The 25,677-nt window shown below is 40.3% G+C and overlaps 1 protein-coding gene across 2 annotated transcripts in view; it reads left to right on the forward strand.

The window, feature by feature from the left end:
* The first annotated feature begins 5,371 nt into the window (after nucleotides 1-5,371).
* The window catches only part of RAB2A (RAB2A, member RAS oncogene family), a 90,710-nt gene continuing 70,404 nt past the window's right edge, over nucleotides 5,372-25,677 (forward strand). Inside the window, exon 1 of one of the 2 annotated variants that reach the window (XM_021688596.2) lies at nucleotides 5,372-5,707. In XM_021688596.2, coding sequence (XP_021544271.2) covers nucleotides 5,662-5,707 — 46 coding nt within the window. In that variant the 5' untranslated portion in view covers nucleotides 5,372-5,661. Of the gene's footprint in view, nucleotides 5,708-13,118; nucleotides 13,179-25,677 lie in introns of those variants that run through there. The other variant, XM_044914633.1, reaches the window with a different exon arrangement.

The raw sequence follows: 25,677 nt of genomic DNA on the forward strand, positions 1-25,677 counted from the left end.
GCTCCCTGACTTCTAATGCACAAAAATTGTATGAGAATCAATGTTTATTGCTGTTTTAAAGTTCTGGTGTACTTTTTCATAATATTTATCTGAAGAGGTTCTTCTTTTTTTTTAAGATTTTATTTATTTTGAGAGAGAGCCCATGCAAGCAGGGGGTGGGGCAGGGGCAGAGGCACAGGAAGAGAGAATCTCAAGCAGCCTGCATGCTGAGCATGGAACCTGACGCAGGGCTCGATCGCATGACCCTGAGATCATGACCTGAGCCGAAATCAAGAGTCAGGTGCTTAACCAACTGAGCCACCCAGGTGCCCCTCAAGTTGAGAATTTAGAAGAACAGAAGTGCAGAAGTAATTCTTGGCAGAAACCTAAATTAGCCTTGCAGGTTATTAAATGTGAGAGCCTTTAGATCTCATCTCAATTTTGAAGAAGATATTTGTTCTTTGAATCATTTTTATTTTTTAAAAATAAGAAGGTGTGGGAAAATATATTTCTGTGTTCTCCAGATTACAAGTGAAATAATGATTCTGTGGTGGTCATTTTCCCCTCTTTCAGTCTATACGTTAAAAATTCTGACAGTGAGATTGTTCGAAGCAGAGATAAAGAGTGCATCTGAGGGAGGGGGGATAGCCGAGGGGTGAAATGTGATCTCATGATGCCCTGTACCACTTACTTTCTATGTTCTCTTCTCACTCAAAAGACATCAGTGACAGAAGGTTTTCTGTGTCTACATCTCCCACTGGGACACAGCCCACTTATCATTTCCTCAAAAATGGAGAGAAAATGGATTTCTCTTTATCAAAATTTGAAGACCTTCACGGATAGAGATTAAAAGAAATTGAGGCACTCATGGGACAGGAAGTGGTTCTGTCTTCAGCTAATGTGAGATACACGCCTCATGCATCCCCATTCACATTCCAACCCCAAATTTGCCAAAACAAGGAACGCTTACCAGTTAACACAAGACTTACAGCACATTAGAGATAAATGGAGAGTAGAGTCTGAAGCAGTTGTATGCTGTAGTTTCTGCTGACGAAAAAAACTAACGTTGCAGATAATAAAATACTGCTGATATTTCACTGTTCTGTAGGAGTTGGTCTTTTATTTACTTATATACATTTGCAAAAAATCATTCACCTGCAATTTCGCATCTATGCTTGCTCCTGGGAATGACATGCTTTTCAGAGTGCTCTCATGTCTACCTCTCAGCAGTTTTATTATGTAAGCAACCAGAATTATTATCTCTATTGAACAGATGACAAAAAAGTTTGAAGAGGATTTTCTCGAAATCAGCTCGTTAGCAGCAGGGAAGACTGTAATTCAGGCCTCCTGGAATTCAACATTAGGCCTTTCTCTAGACCACTTTCTCTGCTGAAAACACCAGGCAAAGGTAAAGGACTTAGAAAAGTAGTTAATTAGAGCGCCTGGGTGGCTCGGTTGGTTAGGCGTCTGCCTTTGGCTCAGGTCATGATCCTGTGGTCCTGGGATGGAGCCCTGCATTGGGCTCCCTGCTCAGTGGGGAGTCTGTGGTGGGGAGTCTGTTTCTCTTTCCTTCTGCCCCACCCTCTACTTGTGCTCTCTCTCATGCCCTCTCTCTCTTTCAAATAAATAAATAAAATCTTAAAAAAAAAAGTAGTTAATTAAGACCACTGTCCTGGGTTTTAGCTCACTTTAAGGTTTTTTTTTAAATTAATAATTCAAAGTATTTTATGTAGTTACACTTTTTAATCTACTATTTTATAACATGAGCTTATTATTCTAATATTCACTGTTTCATCTGTGCACTTATGTAGGTCTCCTTTATTACAAATGATCAGTCCATTGGTAAAAAGAATAGCCTATGTATAAAAGAAAGTTTCTTCAAACACCTACACACACATTGACTAAGGATATGAATTTGTGATCATTAAATTTATATTCTTCAAGTAAACTTTTGAAGGATAAGCAGAATGAAGTGGAAGAGAGAGAATAGTCATTTCTGGCTTTTACAAGGGGTCAGAAATAAGGCCACAAATAGAAAATAAAATGGGGGGGGGCCTGGGTGGCTCAGTTGGTTGGGTGACTGCCTTCGGCTCGGGTCATGATCCCGGGGTCCTGGTATCGAGCCCTGTGTCTGGCTCCCTGCCCGGCGGGGGGTCTGCTTCTCCCTCTCCTTCTGCCACTTTCACTGTTTGTGCTCTCCTGCTCTCTTGTTCTGCCAAATAAATAAATAAAATTTTAAAAAAAGAAAACAGGGAATATTAAGTGTGTTACCCAACTAGAATATAAATGGTAGATGAGGTGGATAAGCTGAGTAAAGAACAAAGGGGAGGGCTGTTGGAGCATCTGAAAAGAATCAGTTAAAGCAATAACTATGAAAGATGATGCCCTTTAAGGCCCAACTTAAATGACTCTCTCTCTGTAAAAATCTACTCTCATTTCCCAGAACAAAATTCTGTCCTCTAAAATGACACATTACCTCTCCTGTGGACTTCATCAGGCCAAAGCTACCCATGACTTAGCACAAAGAGAGTCTAGTCTACTTTAAGGCAGGGTCTCTCTTGGGCTCATGGGAACTCCTAATCATTCTTAGTGACAGGTTGGAGGTGGAGAACAGGGAAAGGATGAAAGGAAGGAGGAAATAATTTTAATGTTTATTTAATGTCTACAATGAGTTTGACATTGTGCTAGAAACTTTGTGTCATCTCCTGAGACAACTAAGGCTTAGAGCGTTTGGTAATTTATCCATCAATTTATCAACTGATAAGTACTAAAGTCAGGATTTGAACCTAGTTCTTTCTTTCTCTAACACTGACACTGAGCTGATTAAGTATTTCCTGGAAAGTTAGTTCCATCATGGCATTTACAAATGGCTGAAAGAAAACATTTCACAGTGGTTCTTAATGATTTCTGGGTCACAGCCCCGTACAAGAATTTCCCCCATAAAATTACATATATGCAAACACATACAACATTTTGCATACTATTTCTGGAGGATCCCAGAGCCCTCAGCGTGCATTCAAGGACTAGCTAAGGAACCATGGAAACTAAAGTAAGAATCTGTGGATTCCACTATTTCAAACCACCCCTCTCCCATCCCACCCACCCCACTGCTTCTTCTTTCCACAGTCTGAGAGCAATCAAAACCAGAGAAAATGTAAGCACAGAAGTTTGATTGGGAACAGTAAATGCAAAATTTCAATATAATACTGTATTTTAAAATGTCGTGGAGAACTTCAATGAGCAGACCTTAGAGAATGTAGTCTAACAATCTTTAAACTTCACAGTTTTGACCTTCAGACCAAATATGATGTAAGACTGAGAGATGAGGTTATCAGAATTCATGCCCAAGGGAGCGAAATAGCTGAGAATCAAACTGAATGGAAAATCCCAGGAAGTACATTACCACTTAGGGGAAAAGAGGTTTATTTCTGTCATTTTGCCTGAGGAATTTTTCTTGAAAAATGTTTTTGGATTTTGGGGGCTAAATCAAATGTTTCAAATGAAGCTTGTGGTTTTTATTTATGCCCTGTATTGTTTCAAAGAGGATTTAAGATAGCATATAGGCATAGAGAAAATATAACAAAATATTATGAATTAAATATAGAAAGAAAATAAAGGTAGAGACATAAAGCCAGGAATGGAGCTGATTTTAAAACATGAGTTCTTGGGGCACCTGGGTGGCTCAGTGGGTTAGCATCCGCCTTCGGCTCAGGTCATGATCCCGGGGTTCTGGGATGGAGCCCCATGCCAGGCTCCCTGCTCAGCGGGGAGTCTCCTTCTCCCTCTGCCCCTCACCTACTTGTGCTCTCTCTCTCGAGTAAATAAAATCTTAAAAAAATAAAATATGAACTCAAGGTAATTTTAATTATTCAGTACTAAAAGTTATGTATTAAGTATGTATTTTTCATAATTTATAAAATACCTCCACATACAATATCTTATTTGATCCTAAATTGACTTTGTGAGGCAGTTATTATTTACATTGTCCAGATAAGGAAAATGAGGCTCAAAGGACTTGAACATCGAGTCTTTGCTGTTTTCATCAGATTATACTGGCAGGTAGCAAGCTATCATTACAACTCCTGTGCATCTCAGGAATGGAGTGATGCTGTTCAGTACATATCCTCTACTACATTAGAGGATATGGGTTGGTAAACGAGCTTCCTCAAGCAACTTTAAATTCCATCAACCGAGCCATGAACTTTGCAGACTCTGCTCCTTTGCCTGAGCTTCATCTCTCATTCCCAAACCTTTGTCCTTTCGACAAACTCTTACTCATCATCCATAAGCCTGGTTCAAACAGCATCTTCTCTAGGTAACCTATCCTAACACTTAAACGAACTCTACTACCTCCTCCTTGAAAACTGTGCTCCTTTGAACAGGGTCTGCCTTCAGTTGCAATGCCTAGCAATGCAGAAACATAGTATGTACTTAATAAATGTTAGTTGAATGAACAAAAAAGTTGCTTTGTTTTTTCCTTTAAACATCTTTTTTCAATAGGTAATTCATGAACACTGCAAAAAAGTTCAAACTGCACATGAAAAATTCAGGGAAAAGTAGATCTTTCCTCCATGCCCATCCACCCTCCCCTTGGTGCCAGTTGTGTTTCCTTTCAGGTTGACTACACACATACGGGTATTTTGGTGCACCCTTGTCACTTTTTTTTTTTTGTAAAATGGTAAAAATATATATATTATCTATATGACAATAAAATATAATTTACAAATATATGAACACGTTTAGCATAATATAATAGCATAATTACAATAACTATTTAGCATAACATAATTGTTATATATCTTCTAGATAAGTAATACACATAATATAAACATGCATGTATGCACCGATGTGTGCCTTGTTTTTGCCTGTCAGGCTTTTTTTTAAGAGCCGTGTAATATTCCACCATAGGGCATACCATAATTTACTTCATATTCTCTGATTTACGGTTTGCAGTTTACAAATAACTCCATTTTCTCTGTCAAGCCCTGGTCCCCAAACACGGAAATATCATCGCCCTCCAACCCACCATTTTCAAACACCTTTTCATAAGCCCAGGGCGGGGCCCCGCACCGAACGCGACCTCCGCCTTCCCACACGTGCCCCGCGCCCCCACTGCAAGGCGGAAAGACGCGGCGCCCATGCGCGTCGCGGCGACGGAACCGAACGTTCCACTTCTCTGCCCTCCCCCAGCGTCTCCCGGCCGCCGGCGTCGCCCGCTCAAACGTGCCGGAACGACCGGCGCCGGGCCTCGCCCCGGCTCGGGGTGGACGGGGCGCGGCCGGGGCGCGGCCGGCTCGGCGCTGGGCGGGGCTCCGGCGGGGCGGGGCGGGGCTCTGGCTGGGCGGGGCTCCGGCCGGCGTGCGGGGTTCCTCCCCTTTCCTCCGCGGCGCCGACGGCCGCAGCACTTCCGGGTCGACGCGGAGGCGGGGCGGAGGCGCCGCGGCAGCTGTTATTGTTCGACTGAGCTCGGCCGGGAGCTGTCTCCATCGGCTCTGCGGGTGTCAGTTTGTCCGGCATCGTCTCGGCCCCTCACTCCCGGCGGCTGACGGCGACGGCGACGGCTGCGGCGGGCGGGGCCTGGCGTTTCGAGGCCGAGCGGCGCCGGGGTGAGGGGCGCGGAGGAGGAGGAGGAGCAGTAGCAGGAGGAGGAGCCGTGTGCCCTGGCACCGAGCGGCCGCGGCCATGGCGTACGCTTATCTCTTCAAGTACATCATCATTGGCGACACAGGTGAGAGCCCGGGGTGCGGCCAGGCGGGCGTCGGCGGCCTCCGGGCCCGGGCTGAGGGGCAAACGGCGTCTGGCAGGGGCGCGGGCGCCAACGCCGCCCGGCGCCTCCCTGCCGGCCGCGCCGCTCCATTTCCGCAGTGCTGGAGCTGGTGACGTGGGCACTGCGAGCGGCCGCGGCCTGGCCAGGCCCTGTCCGCGGCCCCCGCCCCGGGCAGCCCTGCAGCTGGGGGTCGCGGCAGCCGTTTGCGGCTTAAGATCTAGGAACTGTGTGACAGGAGGAGCGGCCCAGCCGAGGGCGGCCAGGGCCTGACTTAAATGATTGCACCCGCTCGCCAGGGCCCCTTAGCTCACCTTGGGCCTCTTCGCCGCCCTCGAGAAAGAAAAAGGCAGGCAGAAGAGAGCAGAAGGTGATGGGAGGAGGGTCTTGGATTTCCTGATCAGTCCCACCTTTTCCATCCTACACGCATCTGTCAGGGGCTGGGCAAAGTGCTCCTGGTGGGGGACAGCCAGCTGAGAAGGAGAGCAGGGAACCTTTAAAAAAATTTTGTTTAACACCCTCAGATCCCAAGTCAGAATAAGTCATATCCCATCGCTTGGCGGCTGGGGAGTCCCTTTCGAGGTCATTAAAGCGTGTAAGTTCTGTCGATTTTGCCACGTGTAAACTGGGGTTATTTGGTAGTAATGCAAGGCCGTTCAGTGCTCTGGGTGTGTGCTTGCGTGTAGTGTGCCTGTGCGTGTGTTGGGGGCACTGTGATTTCTTGGATATATCAGATTGAGGGTCGCAAGTGCCAATTTTCAGGTGACCCGATGTACATTGGAAGCAGAAAGAAATTCAGCTGTTCTCACTTGAAATAACATCTGAGTATATTTCACAGATAAGTAAACAAACTCATTGTAAAATATTTAATACCTGTGATTTTGGCATTATTTTGAATCTAATAATAAAACTAAGGCTTGTTCAGGTGTTATAACTATTTATATACCAGAGTCTGATTTCAGTGAGGGCTCTTGCACAACTTTGGGCCCTTTGCACAACTTTGGAAACGTAAGCAGCAGCTTGTGGTTGCACTAGTGATGTAACAAATTCAATAAGTAACACAAGAAGCATGTTGATTGCAGCCTAAAAAACTTGCTGCTGTAAACATGTCTTTTTAGCAAGGTTTTTTTGATGTGTGTCTGTACAGAGTCTGGATGGTTTTCTATGTAATGTCTTGGGTAGAGGAATGTTTTGCAAATGTTTATTAGCAAATGTATGTACTTTTTTAAAAAAAAAACTGTGGCATGTTTTGAAGGAGAAGGAATTGGGTCCAAAGCCTATTAGAAAAGTTTTATTTAAGCTATAAACCCGAGTTGGAGAGGGACTTTATGTTAATTATGATATGAATGTGTTTGAGAGGTAGAAAGAAGAGTGAATGTAGACATTTAGCAGTGGTGAAGATGCAAATTATCCTTTGCAGGTTGCCTTCTTTCAGCTTATTAATTGAGCATCTACTGTGGGTAGAGTATTGTTCTGAGAGTAGTGGAGCTACAAATCGTAGCAAGCTGGTGCTCTGTGCTCTTGGAATTTGCCCTCATTCAAAAATAACCCCCAGGCAGTTTAAAGGGAAGACACTCCTTTCTTGCCATTGCTATTCAGCACTGAATACTTGACAGCAGTATTTTCTCCCCACCCCAGCCAATCTAGTTTACTGTCAGATTAATCTTCGTGAAACCTGGCTGTTAGGAGACTTCCTCTGCTCACATTCTTTAGTTTGACCTTCCAGGAACTCCATTATTTTAGCCTCTGTTTTCTTTGCAAGCCTTCTTTCCCACGATTCCCTGCCTTCTGCCAGTGAGGCCCAGTGGCTGATTTCTGTGCTTTTTCCTGGTTCTTTCTGCTGTCTCTGCTTGGAGGAGTGCCTTCTCTGTGGAAATTCTATCAGTCCTTCAAAGTCTAACCCAGGTCTTCCATAATGCTTTCAGAGTCAGCATACATTAAGCTCTTTTGATGTGTCAGGCTTTTTCTGGTATCCTGGCTGGCAGTGACTACTACTCCTTTATCTGGATGTTTCACACTTTGTATTTTTCTGATATTAATGCCAGACTGTTTTACAGATACTTGTGTAGACATCTGTATTTGATTATGTACCTCTGGAGAGCAGAAAAGATGTTTAGTATAGCTTTGCATTTCAGGAAGAGCCTAGTAGAAGGCCCTGTACATTTAGTTAAATTGATGAAAGAATAGCCAAACAGGCCACTATGTTCATGTTAATATACATTAATAACTTGACTGTAGGATTTTTTAGCCCGATTCTGCCACTTTTTTAACCAACTTTGGCTAAAATCCTTTACCGTGTTTCCTTAATTCCAAATATATGCACAGTTGTAAGGTACACTTAATGTGGCCCTCCCCACAAAAAAGATGATATTAAATCAGTAGTGTGATACCTATCCTGATGTCTTCAAAAGTCATAGTATGAAAAATATGTGTCTTAGAATGAGGGAAATTTCTACTTTTCCTGTTTCTCACTTTCCCTAGTTTATAATCGCTCATTTTTAACTTTTCCTTTTCTCTCAGTAATGAGATAAAATGAGGACAAATGTGAAAGTACCATGCACATTTTGTTTTTCAGAGTTCCAGCTTCATAGAAGAGATTTTTTAAAAAACTTTTCCCATGATCATGATGATACTGTTGAAATATTTGTTTTCTTAACTCTGGGGCCAAATGCAGTTAAATGTAGCTTTAAAATTTTTCATTGGGAGTGTCTTGTTCCTGAAAAATCATTTAGGTAAATGTGTCATTTAAATCTAGATATAAACTGGAAATTGGTTTTTAACAAGCCTGGCCTAATAGCATAACCAGGTAATTATCAAATACGGAAAGAGAAAAATTGTAATTAACCTGTAATTGTTGCTCCTAAAATTCTGGCAACTGCCTACCATTTCAACCAGATTACTAACCGTCCCTTCTCTTCTGTGCCACTCAACTAGGCACACAAAAGCTCAAACCCAGTTGTATTCTATCTGAAATGACCCTCTTGCCTTGCCCCCCCCCCACCCAAAAAAGAAGAAAAGGAAGGTTAGGTCAAAACTTTTTCACCTGACCAACTCTTGTTCATCCATTCTTTTAAGATTGTTAACAAACCCCACTACTCCCTATTGCGTCATACTCATCCCCTCCACTCTTCCTTCATTCTTTGTTTCCCCTTCTCCCCACTCCCACACGCTTTTATTTTTTTTTATTTTTCTTAAAATCTTTAGAGGACAAGTGCTATATAAGAAATAAGTAAAATTTATAATAGATAAGTAGCTGGGTCCTTGGAGGAGGTGCTGCAAGGCTTTATTTGGGAGGTGATACTTGAGCTGAAATTAGAAGGATGCGAAAGGATTTGCCAGGTGGGCATGGGGGAAATGTCTGGTAGGTAGTTGGAAGTGCATGTTTACTGCTTGATCAATCTCACATATACTACTTACTGGTGATTTTAGAAAATTAAAAATAGAGCCATAGTGTGAGCCATTTTATTGAAGACTGTGAAAGAGAGGGAAAGAGTGAGAAGTGAAGAGTTGACTGCAAGATCAGGCTGGCAGGAATGTGAGAGGGTGTTGAGTGTGTATGTGTATGAAGATAGGGCAGACCTGAAGTTGAAAGGTCAAAAAAAAAATGCAACGTAGAGGCAAAATCCTAGAGGACTTGGGGAAAGATGGCATCAGATTCTCTAGAGCTTTAGAGCTGTGACAGAAGGAAGAACTGTCCTGTGGGAGACTCAAACTTGAGTTTCTTTAGGTTCTTGTGAATCACCTAGGGTGTTTTTTTCTTTTTTTAAAATAAAGATTCAGTGGCCCAAACCCCAGAGATTTTGATTCACTAGGTCTGAAGTGAAGCTCGTTGTTGCAAAACCTGAGGCCAGAAACACCAACAATTTTATTTAATTATATGAACAAGTTAGTTAGATTATCTTCAAAAAACAAACAGGGAAAAACTAAGAAATTCGAAGGTAGAAAAATTCCACTTATTTTATGATGAAATATAGCATGCATATAAAAAGCATATATATGTATATATTATGTATGTATAGTTTTAAAGAACAGTAATGAATTATTACACACCCATGCTAAAGAAACACAGATCCCCGTCACCTATGTCTTCCTTTCCCAGGCTTCCACCAGCTTGAATTCTGTATTAATCCTTCCCTTGCTTTTCTTCATAGTTGTGGAACTTTTGCATCTCTATATTGTTTCATTTTGTCTGTTTTAGATGTGTTTGTTTTATTCAGTGAGAGAGCTAAAACATGTCTGAAGCATACCTTTTAACATCATCTAGAATTTAGACAGTATATATATTTTTTTAAAGATTTTATTTATTTGGGGTGCCTGGGTGGCTCATTCGTTAAGCGTCTGCCTTCAGCTCAGGTTATGATCCCAGGCTCCTGGGATCGAGCCCCTCATCGGGCTCCCTGCTCAGCGGGAGGCCTGCTTCTCCCTCTCCCACTCCCGCTGCTTGTGTTCTCTCTCTCACTGTGTCTCTCTCTGTCAAATAGATAAATGAAATCTTTAAAAAATAATAAATAAAATAAAGATTTTATTTATTTATTTATTTTAGAGAGAGACAGCACAGGTGGGAGGGGCAGAGAGAGAGAGAGAATCTGATGCAGACTCCACGCTGAGCACGGAGCCCAACGCGGGGCTCGATCCCAGGACCCTGAGATCATGACCTCAGCCAAACTCAAGAGTCGGCTACTTAACTGACTGCATCACCCGGGCGGCCCTAGACAGTATATTCTGGTCTACTTAAATTGTTGCTTTATGCATGTTATTTGTAGTCTTTCAAGATCTTTGACTAGCCCTTTCCTTTTCTCTTTCTCTTCTAACCAGTTTGTTTGCTGCTTGCTTCCCCTAACATGTATATTGCTACTGAGACTTCTGTTGAATCATAGATGCCATGGTCCCGTTCTTGTCTTTTTTCCCCTCATCTCTCCTGGTGAACCTGCCTCCTCCTCATCTCAAATAATGCCCCTCTCTTCTTCCTCCGTGCTCTTGTCCCTTTTGTTCTCATTCTGTTCCTGCTCCACCATGAAATGAATTTTCTCCTCTATCTGCAGCTCTGATCCCTCTCTCCCATTTTATCTCCCCAGCTCATTGCCTCTTGCAGTAGCCAGTAATTTTGCTGGGTTTTTTTTGAGCAGATCCTAATTTTGCCAGCTCAGCTGTTTTTCCCTCTCACTCTGGCCCAGCTGTGCTTGCTCCATTTTGTTATTCTTTGCTCATCCTGATCTCTGAGGCTGTGTCCTTTGCTACAAAAGCTGCAGCCGAATACTGACCTCCCTTGTCCCCCTTTCTAGCTTTTCTTTGCTTTCTATGTGAAACTTTCCCATTTGGTTCATTTATTTTCAAGTTTTAGAATACATTCTAGCTGCTGTTCTTCACTTAAAAATAAAAGACACCTGGCAAAAAGATGCTAGATTCCCTCTGCTATTATTCACATGTAGTCACCTCCCTTTTAATTCTTACAGAATTTCTCAATGCAAACAGCTTGGGTATTATCCTTGGAGATGCTGTTTAAGACGACCTGCAGTGAATCCTGGACATCTATATTTTTTAAAAGCACTATTTTTAATTTTTTTAAAGACTTTATTTATTTATTTGAGAGAGAGAGCACAAGCAGGGGGAGAGGCAGAGGGAGAGAGAGAAGCAGGCTCTCCCCTGAGCAGGGAGCCCGATGCGGAACTCAAACCCAGGACCCTGGGATCATGACCTGAGCCGAAGGCAGACGCTTAACGACTGAGCCACCCAGGTGCCCCTACAAGCACTATTTTTAGTGGTAGTACTATGGCATTCCTCTGCAGGTCCGTCATGGGCCTTTGTATATATTTTTCTAGAATTTATCTTTTTTTTCCTATTGTCAAATTTTCTGCTCTCTGGAATTTTAAATTAATCCCTAAAGTATATCCAGGCTGAATCTATATGGAATTCTTCATCACATTAGTTTTTGGTACTGTCTATGTAGTAGATTCTTATGAGCCATTCTTCACGCTTCTTCTAGTTTGTACACAGTATCAAAAGCCTTTCATTTTTTATTGCTTCAAAAGATATATGAGGTTACCATTTTGTAGATGAAGAAACTGAGCGTCATTTGGGGCAAGTTATTTATGTACTTCTTCCCTTGTAAGTTTTTACTCTTCACAGCTATGATGTAGCTCTTTAAGTTTCTCCCAGTTTGCTCTTCAAAATGTTCCTATTTTCAGGTGTGGCTGACAGTGTGTTTCTGGTCAAATCTGAGGGAGAAAGGAAGAAAATGAATATTGGTGATGCACACTGCAGTGAAGCTCTTGGAGCAAGACAGTGCCTGGCGCAGAGCTGGTGCTTCAGAAAATCATGAGTGTGTGCTGGGTAGCCTACTGGGTAGGATACATGCATTGGCCAATTTGTTTCTTTTTGTTTCAAAAAGGATTTAAGGACATTTATATAAAAACTTATGATCGTTTTTATTCAAATGGGAGGAAGAAGGTACATTAGTTTTGCTACCATAACAAACCCCCATACACTAAAGCAGCTCAGAGAACACAAATTTATTATCTTACAGTTCTAAAGTTCTATATAAGTTCATGTACATATCAGCATATGTCGGAAGTCTGACATGTTTCTCAGCAGGCTGACATCAAGGTTTCAGCAGGACTGGTTCCCTCTTTGAGGGATTCAGGTTGCTCTTTCAGGTTGTTGGTAGAATATACTTTCTTGCAGCTGTGGGGCTAAGATCTCCATTTTCTTGCTGGCTGTCGTCTTGAGGACTGCTCTCCGCTTCTAGAGCCCCCCGCATACCCACATTCCTTGGCCTCCGGTCCCCTTCCTCCATCTTCAGGCACAGCAACAGTAGGTCAGGTCATCCCATCTCTCTAACTGAAGTTGGGGAAGGTTCTCTGCGAGTAAAGACTTGTGTGATTAAATTGGCTTTATCTGGATAATCCAGGATAATCTCATCTCAAAGTCTGTAATTTTAATCACATCTGCAAAGTGCCTTTTGCCATGTAGAGTAACATAGTCACAGGTTCTAGGGATTAGAGTGTACATTTTTTTGTGGGGAGTGGCATTCTGCCTACAGCTGAGGGCAAAAGAGAAACAGTAAATAGAAACAGTAAAGTCAGAAGCAACATTAATACTTGATTTTTGTGTACACCTTTTTGAAGTGGGCACTTAAGCTATGCAGGGAACCCTGCTCATTTACTTTAATTATAGTATGCATTATTTTTTTTTTTCAAAGCATGTATGCGTATACTTAATTATTCCTGATCATGGGTCTTGAAAGGCATTTTTCCTCTGATTCATCTTTAAAAGGCTACAGGGTAGTGTAGTAAAGAATGTAAATATACAACCAGTATATTTAAATATTTATAGGGCCTTTTCTACTGGTACAACTCATTGAATCTGAACAGTAATAGCCATGAAGAAGGCTCCATTTTACAGGTGAGGAAAGGGAGGCTGTCACATCACAGAGCTAGTAACTGACTAAGCTGGAATTTGGAATTTGAACCCAGGTCTTTCTGACTCCAAAGTCCATGCTCTACCATATCATACGTATTTCTTGATTCCCACAAATTCCGTTCAGACCTCTTTTGTTGGCTTACCAACAGCTGCTTGGTTTGTTGAGTTGTTATGGGAGTACATAGTCCCTCAGTCCCCTTTACTAAAACAGACACCACATCCAGTCATGCAAAATGGGGATAAAGGATAAAACAACAATGAAGTCCTATATAAAATAAGAATAAAGTCCTTTCTCTGCTCCTTATCAGCTATATGAGCTTGGGCAACATCTTTAATCTGCCTTGGTGTCCTCATCTATAAAATGGAATGAATAAATGAGATAAGATACATAATAGTGACTTGAATGAGAAATGGTTACTATTTTGTCTTAACTTTATATCCTGCTTCTTTGAATGTTACCATAATTTCCCCCATGTGTGTTGAAAGAGTAACATGAACTTGACCAGTGCTGTATAGGTTTGAGTAATGCTGTTCATAGCAAAAATAATTTCTTTTGTCCTCTGTGTATCCTAATATGTTGATCTTTTCCCCCCCCACATCCCTGCTTAGCTTGCTAGTTTGTGGCCAGCTGATACTTTGAGGAGTCTAACATCCTTGACTCTTAATCGTTTCTTTCCTGACTATATTGGTGTTTTCTTGCACTTACTATATTTTTACTATATTTGTTTGCATGTAGCAGAAAGTTTTTATGGAAAGTTCCTTATTTTATCAACATTGTTTTAACAAGATCCAAAATTATTCATCAAGATTCATTCTCTTCCAGATATATATATATTTAGCACCTTTGCTTAATTTAGTCTACATGACCATTCAAGTCCACTAATGATTTAGAAAGATTGTAGGGTTTTGTTCTAGAAGGACCTTTTTGATTATAAAGAATGGAAATCTACTCCACCTAGCTCAAGAAAACAAGTTTTGCTAATAATTTAAAGCGTGCCCGTAGGAAACTAAGAAAAATTATAAACAAGTGTTAGGGAACTGGCCACTCTGAAATGTTTTCCTGTCATGGCTTTTCTTTCGACCCTTGAGATAATTAGGGATGTGTGTTTTTTTGGGGTTTTTTTTTGTTTTTGTTTCCAAAGATTTTATTTATTCGAGAGAGAGAAAGAGAGAGCCAGCACGAGCGTGCGAGCAGGGAAGAGGGGCAGAGGGTCAGGGAGAAGCAGACTCTCTGCTGAGCAGGAAGCCCGACCACACGGGGCTCTATCCCAGGACCCTGGGATCATGACCTGAGCTGTAGGCAGACGCTTAACTGACTGAGCCACCGAGGTGCTTTGTGTGTTTTTTGTTTTGGGGGGTTTTGTTTTTTTTTAAGATTTTATTTTAAGTAATCTTTATACCTAATGTGGGGCTCAAACTCACAACCCTGAGATCAAGAGTTACATGCTCTACCAACTGAGCCAGCCAGGCACCCCATGTGTTTTTTGTTTTAAACATGTTTTTTTTTTTTTCTTTTTAACAATGTTTTTATTATTGATTTCTGACTTTATTTCACATAGGTAAGAGCATGTAGATTGTGTTTATTGATTCTTCAGTTTTTGAAGCTAATTTTGTAGCCAGCTACTTGGTCAGTGTGTGTACATATTCTGTGTGTGCTTGAAAAGTGTATTGTGTACATGGTTGGTTCAGGGTTCCATACATGTTCATGAGATCAGACTTGCTATCTGTATATTCTTGATAGCCTCTTGAGTTTTGGGGTAAGATGTTAGCATCTATTATGACAATGGTTTTGTTTTATTTTAGTTTTAGTTTTGTCAGAGTGATTTTTTACCCCCCCTCCCTAAGTTTGAGGGCTAATTTGTAAGGTGTATATGGGGCTCAGGTCTTTACATCTCACTGAAGAGTTCTTCTTTGTCATTAAGTTACCCTCCACTTTTTACATACTGTGGAGTTGTTTGTTTTTTACATATTATTTATTTGGTAGTGTAGTTGTGGGTACTCAAGTGTTTGATATTAATTTTGAATCTTATTTTTTGGTTCATATTTGCCTAGTGTATACTTTTTCATCATTTCTCCTTTTTTCTTTGGAAAAGAAAGAAGGGTTTATTTTGTTGTGCTTTGTTTAGAAAACAAATATTACAGATACAGTTGAAGCCCCTGTATACCCTTCACTGCCCTTTGTCCCTGGAGGTAACTACTCTCCTGAATTTGGTGTTTATTATTTCTATGAAAGTTTCCAAATGATTACTACATATGTATGTGTGTATTTGTAAACAGTGAACAATCGTTTATGTATTTTTTTCAACTTTATATTAATGGAATTTTACTGTACTTGCTCCCAAACTTTTTTGTTCAACATTATTTTGGGAGATTTATCAGTATTAATATATTTTGTTCTATTTTATGGGTATTAATTGCTAGGTTGGTTTAATTTTAATTACATTCTGTTGGTTTAATTTTAATTATATCCTGTTGTTTGATTATACCACACTTTTCCCATTCTTTTCCCCTAAGGAAATTTTTGGCTGAGTTGTCTGTCATGTTACAATAGACAGTATAGGGGTGCCTGGGTGGCTCAGTTGGTCAAGCAGCTACCTTTGGCTCAGGTTGTGATCCCAGGGTCCTGGGATGGAGCCCCATATTGGCTCCCTGCTCAGCGGGGAGCTTGCTTCTCCCTCTGCTATTCACCCTGCTTGTGCTCACTCTCTGTCAAATAAATAAAATCTAAAAAAAAAAAAGGCAGTATACTACATGGATTATTTTTGTGTGTGCCTCCTTGAACATGTATGCTAGAATTCTGGAGATAGACCTTGAAGTGGAATTGTGGGTGCGAGGTGTGCACATGTGCTTTATCTGTGAATCTAAATCATTCTTGGGAGTAGTTATCAGTTAACTCTCATTCTTGTTCTTTCAGCCCTATTGTCATTTTTCTTTTTTTTTTTTTAAGGCCTTTAAGACCTTTTTCTTTTTTATAAAGCCCATTGCTATTTTATTAAAAGATTCAGTCTGAGAGGCTTTTACTAGGAGAATTTAATCATTGGTGAATTTATTTATTTATTTTTAAGTGGAATCCATCTCGGGGCTTGAACTCAGGATGCTGAGATCAAGACCTGAGCTGAGATCCAGAGTTGGACACCTAACCCCCTGAGCCACTCAGGTGCTCAGTCATTGATGAATTTGAATTAATTTATGCCATCAGGTCCCACCTTTGTTCAGTCACATGGGCAGGGATCAAGGCATAGATCACAAGCATGCCCATTTGCCATGGGCTTTCGGATAAGGCAGGCACTATGTCCTGTTATGTCCTACTGTGTCCCACATAGGAAGCAATATGGTGGTCAGATTTCCCAAGCATGTATAACGTCACCTCTTCTTTTTAGGACAATGTAAAAAGAGTCTAATGGAAAGAGGATACCTGTCACTAAATCTTATTTGCCCAAATGAACAATTAATTAAAATTCCTGAGTTTCCTGTTTATGAAACGAATATAGTACCTGCCAAGTACACCCTGTAGGCTTGTTCACCAATGCTGTGGGTTTTTGTTTTTTGTGTTTTTTTTTTCAAACTTTATAGCTGTCTTTGAAATTCAAATGTCATTAATTTGTTTCCCTTCATTTATTTACAGTTGATATGTCAGTGTAAGTGGTGTATTCACGCTTGTTCTGCTGCCCCCAGTGTTATTAATGTCGATGAATGACTCCTTTAGCATTTGTCCACCTTTAGCAATAATTACTATGCATCTAGGAGGCAAATACAGTTGACCCTTGAATAACATGGAGATTAGGGGCACCAACCCCCACACAGTGAAATCCACATACGACTTTGACTCCTCAAAAATTTAACTACTAATTGTATACTGTTGATCAGAAGCCTTACCAATAATATAAACAGCCAATTAGCAAATACTTTGTATGTTATATATACTGTATTCTTATGATAAAGTAAGCTAAAGATAAAATGTTATGAAGAAAACCATAAGGAAGAGAAAATACATTTACAGTACTTTATTTATTGAAAAAATCCACATATAAGTGGACTCATGCAGTTCAAACCCATGTTGTTCCAAGGTTGACTGAAATATGTTATTCTAAGTTCTCTCTGGTTATTTTAGCTTAGACAGCACTCTTGAAAATTTTCGAAGAGCCTAATACTTGTAATTACAATGTCTTGATTTGTTCAGAGGCTCCTCTGCTTGTTACCTTGGTGAAGTTCAAACCTCTTCAAATTCTGCTTTCTCATTCCAGAAAAAGACAGCAGGAATGCCTGGCTTGTATCTACCCCACAGGATTTTTGTATTTGAAGTTAAAAAAAAAAAGTGTGCAGGTGCCTTGTAAGCTGCAAAGCGCTTTATTAATAGTAATATCTTAGAAATAATTTTTTTAATCTGTTGAGCATCCTAAAATTAAGTTAGTGGGGGAGGGGGGAGATCTCGTCTGTAGAAAAAGCTATTCATTGTGCTGACTTCAAACTGTAATTACTTGAGTTGAAGGAAATAAAATCACGTGTTAATATGCAAAATGGCGATTCTTTGATCCTGAAGTTTTCTTTGGACTCCATAAAGGAAAGTCATTTCCTATCTCAGATATCCTTATAGGCCACTTGAGATTGAGAATAATATCAAATAGGAGGTGCTCTTTCTCAGTAGTCTTCGGGAAAGGGATGTTAAGATCAATTGTTTCCTCGATTTCTTCTACATCCACTCTTGGTACCCTGATACACCTCTTGGATGAGTTCTCTCGATTTTGAACCCCTTTGGAAAGAGGCAGTTTTTTTAGGTCTACAGAAGTCTTCAGTATAATGAATCTGTTGATCAGAGGTTATCTTTTTATCTCCTTGGACAAAGTATTGTTAGTTCAGTTGTAGTCTTAACCATTTCAAAGGTCAAAGTAAATGTACACATTTCCAAAATCACTGTGCTCAAAGCTTTACTTAACTTGATTCAAAAATTAATAAATAGGGAAATAAGTTATTAATTACAAATTAAAGCAATAATTGTATACTTGGTGAATTGATTGACCTGTCTTCAGAGTGAAAGTATGTGTCAGTATAACCCTTGGTATAAGGTGAAGAAATTCTGGTTTCACAGCTAGGTGGGTTTTTTTGTTTTTTGTTTTTTAAGATTTTATTTACTTGACAGAGAGAGAGACAGCGAGAGAGGGAACACAAGCAGGGGGAGTGGGAGAGGGAGAAGCAGGCTTCCCGCTGAGCAGGGAGCCCGATGTGGGGCTCGATTCCAGGACCCTGGGATCATGACCCAAACCGGAGACAGATGCTTAACCTACTGAGCCACCCAGGCGCCCCAAGCTAGGTGGATTTTTCAGTGGTTGAATAACTGTGTCCATAAAGGGCTGCCCTTGTAGGCAAGCTGGAGGGAGCATGCTGCTGCATTCAGTCCTGATTTTTTTACATTTCATATTAGTAACAACTTGGATAAAATCCAGTTCGGTTAAAAGAGCTAATGTGTGGATTATACCAGATAGAATCCAAAATTACCTTAACAGGCAGAACGATTGGCTAAATTTAGCAAAATGGAAATTAATGAAATTAAAGCCTTATATTTACTTTAAAAACAACTGTACAGGGGCACCTGAGTGTCTCAATCAGTTGAGCATGCGGCTCTTGATTTTGGCTCAGGTCACGGGATGGAGGCCTGCATTGGGCTCAGTGCGAAGTCTGCTTGGGATGCGCATGCGTGCTCTCTCTCTCTCTGAAATAAAAAAATATATAAAATCTTTTTAAAAAAATAAAAACAACCATACAAATACAAGATGGAGGTCAGCTGGTAAATAGCACATGTCTAAACACTTAAAGTTTTACATGACTTCATTCAGTATGAGTCAGATGAGTAATAAAACCAACAAAGGAATATATGTGATGCTGGGTTAATAAAAGTATAATGTACAGACAAGGTAGGTAATAATTCTACTTTACAATTCAATTATGGAAACTTGTTTCAGAGGGATATCTAAACATTGGAGTCTATGCTGAAGAGACCAATCAGGGTAGTATGAAGACTGTATCAACCATGACATTGTAGGAACCAACTAATGGAAACATTTTTTAAAAAATTTTTATTTATTTGAGAGAGAGCAGGGGTTGGGGGTGGGGAGAAAGCTCACATGAGCAGGAGGGAGGGGCAGAGGGAATGGGAGAAGCAGACTCCCCACTGAGCAGGGAGCCCCATGCGAGAGTCTGTCTTAGGACCCTGGGATCATGACCTGAGCAGAAGGCAGATACTTAACCAACTGAGCCACCCAGGCATGGGAAACATTTTTGTTTTTAATTTTCCCTCCCCCTGCTCCAAAATAATGGAAACATTCTAACTTAAAAAAAGAGAAGATTTAAAGGAACATATAATAATGACTTTTAATACTTAGGTATTCAAATAAAAGAGATTTAAACCTACCCTTTGTAGGTTTTCATGGGCAGAACCAGGACCATGAGTAAAAGAGATACTTGGACTCCCTATGAAATGGAAAGGGGAGGGGGTGCCTGGCTGGCTCAGCTGGAAGAGCATGCAACTCTTGATCTTGGGGTTGTGAATTCAAGCCCACATTGGGTATAGAGATTACTTAAAAACAAAAACTTTAAAAAAAAAAAAAGGGGGAAAGAATTTGTGAAGTGGTGAGTTGGTTTGTTACTGGAGTTGTTCAGATAGAGGTTTGATTGACACATATTAGGGCTTGGAGGATGGAATTTATGCAAAGATTAGAGGATTTGATTAGTTTTTATTTTTTGGTATTGTTTTTTGGGTTTTTTAGAGAGAGAGTGTGGGTGCACACACGAGTGGTAGGGGATGGGGAGGAGCTTAGGGAGAGAAAATGCCAGGCAGGCTCCGTGCCCAGTGCGGAGCATGATGCAGGGCTCAATCCCACAACCCTAAGATCACAACCTGAACTGAAATCAAGAGTTGGACACTCAACCACCTGAGGCACCCAGGCACCCCTCATTTTGTTTTTATTTTTTTAATTTTTATTTACTTTTTAAAAAATTTATTTGATGGGCACCTGGGTGGCTCAGTCGTTAAGCATCTGCCTTCGGCTCAGGTCATGATCCCAGGGTCCTGGGATTGAGCCCCGCATCAGGCTCCCTGCTCAGTGGGAAGCCTGCTTCTCCCTTTCTCACTTCCCTTGCTTGTGTTCCTTCTCTTGCTCTGTCTCTGTCAAATAAATAAATAAAATTAAAAAAAAAAAGATTTCTTTATTTGAGAAAGAGAGCATGAGCGGGAGGGGCAGAAGGAGAGGGAGAGAGAATCCCAAGCAGACTCCACGCTGAGCACAGAGCCCCACTTGGGGCTTGATCCCGTGACCCTGAGATCACCACCTGAGCCAAACCCAAGAGTCAGACGCTTAACCAGCTGTGCCACCCAGGCCCCCCCCACCTCGTTTTGTTTTAAAAGAAATTTAAGGTACTATGTGGGCAGTCCTTGTGCTAGAGTTAGAAAAATGGACAGGACTATCTCATCCTATTGGGAAGACCAATTTGCCACAGAAATTACAAGATAATGTAATAGCACTGGGCACAAAGTACTGAAGGAGCATGGAGAGGATTCATTCTAATTGCAGTGAATGGCTTGTAACATACTCAGATTTTCAGCAAATATTGAGCACCACCTGTGTGCTGAGTGCTGTGCTTTGGCTTTCATATTTGTTCTCACAGTAATCCTAGGTGCCTATTGACTTCATTTTACAAATTATATATCAGGTATGATACCATCAGACATGGTCTCATTTGTTTGAATAATTCCCCCACCTAACAATCCTGTAGAATCAGTTTGTACTTTTGCTCCTACTTTTATATTTGTTATGTGGAGAACAGAAAATTGAGCTGAGCTCCTCGAAGTTAGGTTATACAGAGTGTGGCAGGATAGGGTTTTTTTCAGGATTTTGTGGAGGCTTAAGACTAAAGGAGATCTGGGGACCATACTGTGAAGAATACTGTGTGGCATAGTTTAAAGAGTTGGTTTGTTTCTCCTCTGGATAGCTTTACAGAAGCCTTATTCCCCATCTCTAAATGGTATAAATTTCTGCCCTTCACTCAGATTTCTGGCAGGAATTAGTGATCCCTTTCCACCTTTTAATCTTTTTTTTTTCTCTTTTGGCCTTTTCCCCCCATTCTTTCTGGCTTCAGGTTTCCTTTCTTGGAGAATTTACCTTAGAAATGGAAAAACCATGTTGGATTTGAGCATGAATATGTGAATTTTCAGTCTTAGCTATGAGTAAATCTTGTTAAAAAGTACTAATGATTAGTATTCTTTAGCGGCTTTTAGGAGTTTAAAAAAAGGAAATCAGGGGCGCCTGGGTGGCTCAGTCGTTAAGCGTCTGCCTTCGGCTCAGGTCATGATCCCAGGGTCCTGGGATCGAGCCCCACGTCGGGCTCCCTGCTCTGCGGGAAGCCTGCTTCTCCCTCTCCCACTCCCCCTGCTTGTGTTCCTGCTCTCACTATGTCTCTCTCTGTCAGATAAATAAATAAAATTTTAAAAAAAAAAAAAAAAAAAAAAAGGAAATCAGAATCTTTTCATAGCACATTATTTTACTCACAGGCTCTCATGATTTTCTCCTCAGACCAACATTTAATGTAACTATTTTTGGTCACACGGAAGTTTGCTAATTATTTAAAAGCCACATCAATATGGAGGTTGTTAGATGAGGCCCGTAAAAGTATTGCTTATGTAGTGTTTGATGCTAAAATAGATCCTTTGAAAAACTTATATGTATTTTTAATGGTGCAAGTGATAAATGCTCATGATAAAAAATGAAAATACTCTACCACCTTATGTAAGTATGGTAAAAGATGGTTTTGTGTATCCTTCCAGAAATTTTCTATCCATCTCTAAGCTTGTGTGTATGGGTGTGTCCCAATTTTACCAATAGCGTTATACACTTAGTACTGTTCTACGTCTGTATTTTTTTCTCTTGAGGGTACATCTTAGGTGTCTTAACATATCACATATATAAATCTATCTCATTCTTTCTAAACACCTGCATAGCTCAACCATAATTTATTCAGTTCCTGATTCTGTTATTCCTTGTCTGTGGTAGCAAACAGCAGAAACCTACTGTGGTTAATTTAAGCAGAAGCTTTTATTAGAAAGATTGAATATTCATAGATTGATAGGAAAGCAATATAATCCAGCTTGAAAATGGCAAAACCAAGGAAGACAAGGCACAGTCAAAATCCTGCTGTCAGTGCAACCTGCTGAAGAAGATGCTGGGGACATATCAGTGGTCTCTCATCTCCACTGTAGCCACCATGGATTCTCTCTTTAGGTCCCTGATACTGGAGCACTCCTTCAAGATTCCAGATTCTGGACAAGAGCATCTGTTTGGCTAGTCACGTGTTTATACCCTACCTGCTGGGGAGTTCAAAGAAAAGTGCTCTGATGCTAGGTTGCCCAGAAATAACAAATGTTCACTTACGACCTGTTGATGAATATTGTTTTACACAGTATAACATGATTCTTGTGGGTTTGTGTAAGAAGTAAAATCTGGCCACCTAGGATTTATATTTGTATTTTGATAGATACTGCCAAATCACCTTTCATTAAAAATAATGGACTTAGAAAGAATATCTAATTTTGAGTGTGGTGTATATTTTGTGTACTTAATTCAATCAACAGGCTAATCTCAACATTGTCTGTGTTGACTGATGCCTAGTCTTTGTTTAGGAATTTAGCAGTTTGATTTAGTTACTATTATGTGCTTCCTTGGGCTCTTGCGAGTTTCATCTAGCAACTGCATGAAATAGTTCTTTCTGCTTACAGTCTTTAACTTTGATATCATTTATAGCATAGCATACTACTTAGAGATCATGTACAGTAAATTTACTGTATAATATAGTGTACAATAATATCACAAAACACCTTCCTTCCTTCCATTACATCATGGAAAAGTATCCTCTGCAAGCTACTTGATTGAAATATGATTTTGAGATGCTGCAGTTCTTATTTGGAATCTTTGCTTATGAAAGGATTAGGAAAATGGTCAGATTAAAGTGTAATATACCTGGTATATTAACTGAAATGTTGTTTGTTGGGATAAAGTTAGCGTCAAGGAAGTCGTATTTATTTTTTTAAACCTTCCTTTTTACATTTCTGCTCTATGAGTCATTTAGTTACAGAGTATTCCCTTCTTTCTCTTAGTATTGCTACTAATAATACTTGGAAAGTGAGATAACATAATTTTTCGTTAGGAAAGGTATTGGTTGCCGTCTATCTGAAAAGAATAAATTGAGGAGGTTGGGTGGTAGAGTGGAAAAATATGATTTAAGGGGCGCCTGGGTGGCTCAGTCAGTTGGGCACCAGACTTGATTTCGGCTCAGGTCATGATCTGAGGGTTGTGAGAACGAGCCCGCATTGAGCTCTGTGCTTAGCACAGAGTCCGCTTACGATTCTCTATCTCCCTCCGCCCCTCCCCCCACTCACATTCTCTCTTTCTCTGTCTCTCTCTCTCAAATAAACATAATAATAAAAAGAAAACCGATTTGGAATTTCAATTCTGCCTCTTACTTGAGGCATATCACTTAAGCCTCAGTTTCTTTGTCTTTAAAAGGTTATCATTTCTGCTTTACTAACCTCCTAGGCTTACTATTATGGTCAAATAAGATTGTGTGCGAGGAAGGAGCATATTTAGACCTTCAAACTGTCAAAAGCCTTGCAGATATTTTAAATAAGACAAAAGTATATTAGCATAACTTGATTACAGGACTCCTTAGATGCAATAAAAAAGAAAGGAAAAATATCTGTATTGAAGTGAGTCCTTTGGGTATTTGGCAGGTAGCATGTAGCCCAGCTATTCTAAGCCAGGTAATTGCCAAAGATACTAAGTGGAAACCAGGATAACTATGTTTTGAACTTTACCCCGTACTGTGGGGAAAACGTATCTCCAGTATTTTTAGTTGTGTCCTACCAACCATGTAGGGGTTTCACGTTAGTTATAGCTGAAAAACTAAACTGAAGAGGATTGGTCACTGAAACCAGCATTTTTGTTGGCTATATCTAGGGCACTGCTTTTCAAACTTCAGTGCACATCAGCAGCACCTGGACAGCTTGATAAAACACAGATTGCAAGGCTTCACCCCAGTTTCTGATTAAGTAGATCTGGGGTGGATCTGATTATTTGCATTCTAACAGGTTTCCAGGTAATGCATAAGCTTCTGGTGTGAGGACCATATTTTGAGAACCAGTGCTTTAGGGAAACCGTATAATTTATCATCCAAGCTGATCCATAATTTATTAGGAAAACAGGAGTAACTGAGCCTTCCCTGGCAAACCAGAGTGTAGGGTCATCCTAATTTCACCTAATGGAAAAATCTTTTTACAAAGAGGTTTCTGTAATAGAATTATCACCTGCTGGGTGACTCATGATACTTAAGTTTCTCTGTTTATTTGTGTAGGTATGTACATTAAATTGCCAACAGATGATTCAGTCAGATTTTTCCCTTGATCTCTGTCCTTTTAAATGTTAATTAAAAGAGAATAGGTATTCTGGATTCTTCAGCTGATTTATTTTGCCATGAATGCTAGCAAAAGTATTGGAGATGAGTTCTTTCATTGGATGTGTGGTTGGATTAGACATTGGAGAGTAATTTCCAAGTTTGGTTTTGTAAGTCACGGTAATAGGTACATATTTGATTGCAGCCCAGGGTTAAGATATGTGTGTAAGTGCATATATGTCTTTAAAATAGAAGTCTCCAAATAGTACTCATCCTTGTATAGTACATACAGTCTCATATTTGCGATTTTCTAGGTCTTTTTTAATGCTGGTTGTGATCCACTAAATTGATTTCATGACCTAACTGGTACAGTCTACTACTGTTTAAAAAACACAGCACAGAGGACCTCTATGGTTCCAGCAAATTGTGACACTCTTAAGATTCTGAGAGGTAGTTGTACTTCAGCTTTCTTCATTTTGATTCTTCTCAAACACTCCAGCCTTTTTCCACCATTAAAACAAGTGGGGGGAAAGTCCCAGGAGTTGGGGAGAAGAACGGAAGGGTATGTTATTTTTACCACAGGGTGCTATCTTACTTGCTATTAGATTTAATATTTTATCAATTATTTCCTGTGGAAATTAGCAAATGCTCCATTTTATTTTACAATTTTTAACAATTTAAATTGCATCTGGCTTTGTAGTTTTTGAAAATATTACACTAGAAAACAAAAACAAAAAAAAAAACACCTAGACCTTCCCTAAGAAAATCTAAACTTGCTTAGATTCAAAAACCTTCTACTTCACCAAATTAAATTTGGTTTGTCTTAATGAAGGATCTATTAACCATACTGGTTGGATCAGTCAGAGCCGAGCTAAGAGACTGAAACCACACAGGAATTTGCATAGGGAAAATCTAATGTAAAGAATCATTAACTATACCATGGGAATAGAGTAACAGGGAATTGGCTCAGAGGTAAAGAGAACTCTTAAAGAGTACAGTAACAGCAGATAGAGGGCACAGTCACTCCCCCAAGTCCCAGGCAGAGCCTGGAAGGAAGGAGCCAATCTGGCATCCAGAGCTTT

Source organism: Neomonachus schauinslandi, chromosome 4 (assembly GCF_002201575.2).
Source record: "Neomonachus schauinslandi chromosome 4, ASM220157v2, whole genome shotgun sequence".
Taxonomy (NCBI): Eukaryota; Metazoa; Chordata; class Mammalia; order Carnivora; family Phocidae; genus Neomonachus; species Neomonachus schauinslandi.